Below are 6,000 nucleotides of genomic sequence, written 5' to 3'. Positions count from 1 at the left end.
TAAAGTGTACCAAAACTGTTTGCGTTTGTGCTTTGAAGACACCAAGTAAGTAACAGAATGGCGTATTGATGAGTGATTGCAGTACATTCGAATAATTACACGTTGTGAATGACAAGCAGAGATTAGTGTAAGAGGTATCTGGGTGATATGATAACAAGAAACCCAGCTGACTCTTGACTGTGCCCTACTGTACCAAACGAATGCTTGTAATGACAATAAGGACATGATACCATTATTCACAATTTTGTCAGGAAGGCCCCTCTAATAATGATAATAACTGAGTATTCTCACCTGCAACTTTCGTGGCCTTTGGAATGTTTCTGCAGCCTAATATCAACCTCGCTCCTTTTCTTGCCAAATCTCTCGCTGTCTCCTTTCCTATGCCTGAGGAAAGAGAAGAGGAGATAATATGTCAGTTCCTCGGGAGTATCATATTCTCTCTCTCTCTCTCTCTCTCTCTCTCTCTCTCTCTCTCTCTCTCTCTGATCGTTTCTTAAAGAATAGGCATGGATAAGCGTTTGGAACCCCTAAAACAAGCTGAATTACTGATAACGTTACATTGCTGTAAGAGTGTGATACTACAAAACATTCCTGTCTACGTGCGACATAGATTAAGGTGAAATACAGATACTTAAGATTTCATTAAGGAAATTATATTTATATATATGCATTTATATATACATATATATGTATAACTGAATCATGAAAATATGGAACGTGATGAATATATAAATATTGAAAAGGCAATGCCACGAAGGAGAGCGAAACAACGGAGTGGTGCTAGGCCTTTTGACTTACTACTAAGTAAAGGGCAGTAAGTCCAAAGGCCTAGCACCTCTCCGTTGTGTCACTATCCTTCGTGGCACTGCTGTTATATAGATAGATATATATATATATATATATATATATATATATATATATATATATATATATATATATATATATAATATATAGATAGATAGATAGATATTTGAGAGTGAACATTTCGGATACTGGCAGAATGAGATGAGAACTGAGTTCCAGGATAGGTGAGTGGAGTGTCTGTGGAAGCCAAGGTTGGAATGTATGAAGGGACTGTTGAACCAACTCCTCTGTGTAACTAAAATGTGGATGTTGAATACAGATGAAAGATGACCTGTTGACTTGGTATTTGCTGTATAGCAGGCAGGCTGCTGCTGCTGCTGCAAACTGTGTCGTTTTCTAGCATCAGGTTTAATACTGCTCAGTATGCTAGGAGTTTTGTCTTGGCTACAGCTAAAATGTGGAATAGTTTGCCTAGTGCAGTTGTGGAGTCTTCTGATCTCTAAATATTTAAGCGAGGAGCAAAATCATTCCCTTTCTCTGCTGATGTCTCCTGAATTTCAGGTATAATTATTTTATTTCTAATTCCCATATATTTATTTATTTATCACCTTTTCCCATACCTTCTCTCTCCTCTCTCTCTCTCTCTCTCTCTCTCTCTCTCTCTCTCTCTCTCTCTCTCTCTCTCTTTCTGCAGGCTGATTTCCCTTTGGAGCCCTTTTGGGTTTATTACAGTCTGTTGAGACTGCCCATAAGTGTTTTCAGCCGAAGATTTTAAAGAAGAAAGAAAGAAAGAATGAAAATGGTGGTAAAAGGGTTAGTGTAAGTGAAATGAAGGATCAGACACATTTAGAAAGTGCTGGGAGGAAGACCTTGAAAGGGATAATGGATGGAGTGAAAGTGGTATAAGAAAGAAAGGGGCCAGAGTATGCAGGACATGAGGGAGACAGTATGTGATATAAAAGTGAAAGGTACCGTGAATGAAAAGATGAACCTTTTGTGTGAATGTATGAAGCTGTTAGTGGCTTGGACATTTTTCTGCCCAGGGAGTTCTTTCACATCCAGCAGTTTTAAGATAATATAGAATAGAGTGGAATATAGAATTTAGGCCAAAGGCCAAGCTCTGGAGCCTATGAGGTCATTCAGTGCTGAAACGGAAGTTGAGAGTAAAAAGGTTTGAAAGATGCAACAGGAAAAAAACCTCGCAGTTGCACTAAGAATCAATTATTAGGAGGGGGTGGAGGAGTACAGTAAAAGGAATGAAAGGGGTTGCAGTTAGGTCACTAAGGAAGGGACGCTGCAAAGAACCTAAAGTAAAGCCTGCAGTGCACCGCATGAGGTGCACTGACGACACTAGCCCACTACGGCTCCAGTAGTTTTAAGTGCTAATGTAGTGGTGATCACTGTCCTTCCTTTTCTTGGGAGCATTACAGAGAGTTTTACAGGGACTAAGTCATTACCTGCCGATGCTCCCGTTATGATAACAGTCTTGCCTTCCATCCTGACGTGGTCCAAGTTAGCCATTGGGGCTTTCCGACGGTAATTGATTCCTCGGATGTAGATTACGAGAAATAGGAAGGCCGGGGCGAGGATTGCGGCCAAAGTGGCGTATCCGGTCCACGAAATGTCCATGACTGTTCTCGTTGGATTGGCTGGGACTGAGTTGAAATGGTAGCTGGAATGGTTCAGATTGTTATTATTATTATTATTATTATTATTATTATTATTATTTATTATGTATTATTCATAAAGATCTCACAACAGCATCAGTCACCCAAATGGTGAAGAAATCCACAGTGGTGTAAGCGCAAATATATATATATCACAAATATATATAAAACGAGAGCTTTCGAGACCCTGCTCAATTCTCCTTCTCATTTGAGAAGGAGAATCGAGCAGGTTCTCCAAAGCTCTCGCATGTATACATATTCCTTAATATATATATTTGCGCTTACACCACTGAGGATTTTATTATTATTATTATTATTATTATTATTATTATTATTATTATTATTATTATCCAGAAAATGAACCCTATTCGTCAGACGTGGAGTGAGTTGACAAAATTGATCGCCAACTCTTGAGCTTAATCTCATCAAATCTAGTCGGACTGAACAGGATATTACTGATATAAACTTTCGACAGTTGACCTTCCTCTTCAGAGGTCATGAGATTTCACTGAGATATCAGGTGATACATCAACAAAGAAAGAAAAAGATTTGTTAAAGAAACTCACAAAAAATAAGATGATAAAATATGGTCCATGATGTGAAGGTGGTATACAGTATAAGACAGAAGTAACACAGGGAATAAAATTACTGGTTACATACAAGCATACATACATACATATACATATATATATATGTATGTACTGTATATACACATGTATATATTTTACATGTATATATGTATACATAAATATATGTGTATAAATACATATATATATATATATATATATATATATATATATATATATATATATATATATATATAAATACACAAACACACATATATACGTATATATATATATATATATATATATATATGTGTGTGTGTGTGTCTGTGTATATATATTGTATATATCACTAAGTCCAAGTTGGAAGATGAGTGAAAACCGGGACGTTGAACAAGTACTTTCGTAGTTTATTTATATTTTCAAGAAACAGAAGGAGGGGGCTGTATTGGATATTTTATGTATGTATATATATGTAAAATGTATATATGTATTTATACACATATATCGATATGTATACACACATATATATATGTATATACATATATGTGTGTAATATATATACACATATGTGTATATATAATATATACATACATAAATTACATATATATGTATATATATACATGTATACTATATATATACATATACATATATATATGTGTGTGTGTATGCATGTCTGTAACCAACTTTTTATCATCTTATTTTTTATGAATTTCTTTAACAAATCTTTTTTTTCCCTCGTGATGTATCACAAAGATATCTCATTGAAATCTCAAGATCTCTGAAGAGGAAGGTCAACTGTCGAACGTTCAAATCAGTAATATCCTGTTCAGCGTGACTAGATTTGATGACATTAAGCTAAAGCGTTGGCGATCAATTCTGCCAACTCACTCCACGTCTGATGACGCTGGCCAAATCACTGGTATCTTATATATATATATATATATATATATATATATATATATATATATATATATATAACACAGTTGTTACACTAACAGCAGCTGGTTCCATAGCAAAACCAACACAATCGTATGTGCTATATCCGTACTCTTTAACTGCTGAATTGTGGATAAATATCCATTGCAGTATCATTTCAACAATATATACCACTTCATACACTTACACTGAATGTGTATACTTGTATAACACCAATAGACCATAATCAAAAAGGTGGTTTCACATCAAAATAATGCAACAGCTATTCCCAATTTCTTCTTATTACAGCTGTTGACTTACGGCTAATTTTCCTTGCGCAGAATACAACACAGCGCTAGACGCATGATACGCCTTTTGAGTAAGGTTCTCTCTCTCTCTCTCTCTCTCCTGTTTAATGATTCACGCCCACTACCCCCAAGCCCCAACTCCCTACCCTCACTCTGACATGCGCATGTTGTTATCTCACTTTTTATTGTTGACAGTAAATGGTCCGTTGATCAAGCACTTTCAAGGTCTCTCTCTCTCTCTCTCTCTCTCTCTCTCTCTCTCTCTCTCTCTCTCTCTCTCTCCGCCCAGTACAAAGGAATTTTCTACTTCTTCAAATCCTCCGTTTTAAGTATAATAACTTAAGTCTACATCGTGCAATGAAGAATAACTTAGGTCTACATCGTGCGAACATAAATTTTTCAACTTTAGTCTTCAATTCAACTCAAAATTGCATCGTAATTTATGAACACGTCACTGACACCATCTTCCTCGTATCAATCCACACACTTTTCTTCTTCCACGAGAGAGAGAGAGAGAGAGAGAGAGAGAGAGAGAGAGAGAGAGAGAGAGAGAGAGAGAGTGTGTGTTTATCTCTTCGAGTGAGGTAAATTATGAAATTTTAGTATATTTCGCCATTACTTCTGCGGCATCTATTCTCTTTCTTACGTGATTCCCTCACTCAGGCAGATCTAGTGTATATCAAAGGCACAAAAATTCTGATTTAATCGACAAGTGTATGAGCAGTAACTCCCAGTAGTACTATGTCCCTCTCCCTCTGGTGGAGCTCTTAGACTGAGACAGTTTACACAGCCTCCTTGCTCCCAGCAGCCCGGGATGTTCTGTTGCCAGTTAAGCAGATTTTTCGAGAGATATGAATAACTCTTTTCCTTCTTTTCCTTCCCATCTTTAGCTCTGAAGGGGAAGTGTGTTTTTTTTTTTTTCAACATGCGGACACACTCTCAATTCACTTCCGACGAAAGAGACGAATCTCATGCTCTCGCGTTTTAGTCGCATTAATTTGTCGAGGATTTCTTCGTTGGCAACTCATATTGTTCTCGACGGCGGTCATGCAAGTTTGATAATGGAGTCTTTGGGAACAAAGGTTGGGATACAAGCGACTGGATATCTCAGCCACAGGTGTTTCCCCAGGTGAGGCAACTGTCCCCCCTAAACAGTTACCTCCCTTGGCAAACAATTTTGACCAACAGCTGGTGGCCCAGGGACTCCCACAATGCTTCTTCAGAAGCACTCTTGTGCCAAGAGTCAATTGTTGGGCCTGGAGTGTTTCCCCAGGGAGGTAACTGTTTGGGGAACACTTGACTCACCTGGGGAAACACTCCAGTCTCAACAGTTGACTCTTAGCCCAAGAGTGCCTCTGAAGAGACATTGTGGGCAGCCCTTGAGCCACCAGCTGTTGGCTAAAAGTGTTTGCCTCGAGAGGCAGCCGTCTGGGGCGACAGTTGCCTCACCTGGGGAAACACTCCAGGCTCAACAGTCGACTTGGCCTAAGAGAGCTCTTGGACCACCAGCTGTTGGCCAAAAGTGCTTGCCCAGAGAGGTAGCTGTCTGGGGGGGATAGTTGCCTCACCTGGGGAAACACTCCAGGCTCAACAGTCAACTCTTGGTCCAAGAGAGCCCTAGGGCTACCAGCTGCTGGCCAAAAGTGCTTACCCAGAGAGGTAGCTGTCTGGGGGGACAGTTGCCTCACCTGGGGAAACACTCCAGGCTCAACAGTCAACTCTTGGTCCAAGAAAGCCCTA

The 6,000-nt window shown here is 38.7% G+C and overlaps 1 protein-coding gene across 5 annotated transcripts in view; it reads right to left on the bottom strand.

Annotated features, from left to right (window-relative positions):
- The window catches only part of LOC136831295 (retinol dehydrogenase 13-like), a 19,176-nt gene extending 14,141 nt beyond the window's left edge, over positions 1-5,035 (bottom strand). Inside the window, exons 1-3 of one of the 5 annotated variants that reach the window (XM_067091420.1) lie at positions 4,989-5,035; positions 2,262-2,476; positions 292-384 (exon numbers count right to left, since the gene is read on the bottom strand). In XM_067091420.1, the coding sequence (XP_066947521.1) occupies positions 292-384; positions 2,262-2,433 (265 nt within the window). In that variant the 5' untranslated portion in view covers positions 2,434-2,476; positions 4,989-5,035. Of the gene's footprint in view, positions 1-291; positions 385-2,261; positions 2,477-4,160; positions 4,414-4,906 lie in introns of those variants that run through there. The other 4 variants (XM_067091416.1, XM_067091419.1, XM_067091417.1 and 1 more) reach the window with 4 other exon arrangements.
- Between the last annotated feature and the right edge of the window lie 965 nt (positions 5,036-6,000).

Source organism: Macrobrachium rosenbergii, chromosome 48, assembly GCF_040412425.1.
Source record: "Macrobrachium rosenbergii isolate ZJJX-2024 chromosome 48, ASM4041242v1, whole genome shotgun sequence".
In the NCBI taxonomy this organism is placed as follows: domain Eukaryota; kingdom Metazoa; phylum Arthropoda; class Malacostraca; order Decapoda; family Palaemonidae; genus Macrobrachium; species Macrobrachium rosenbergii.
This window is presented reverse-complemented; position numbering and strand designations above follow the sequence as displayed.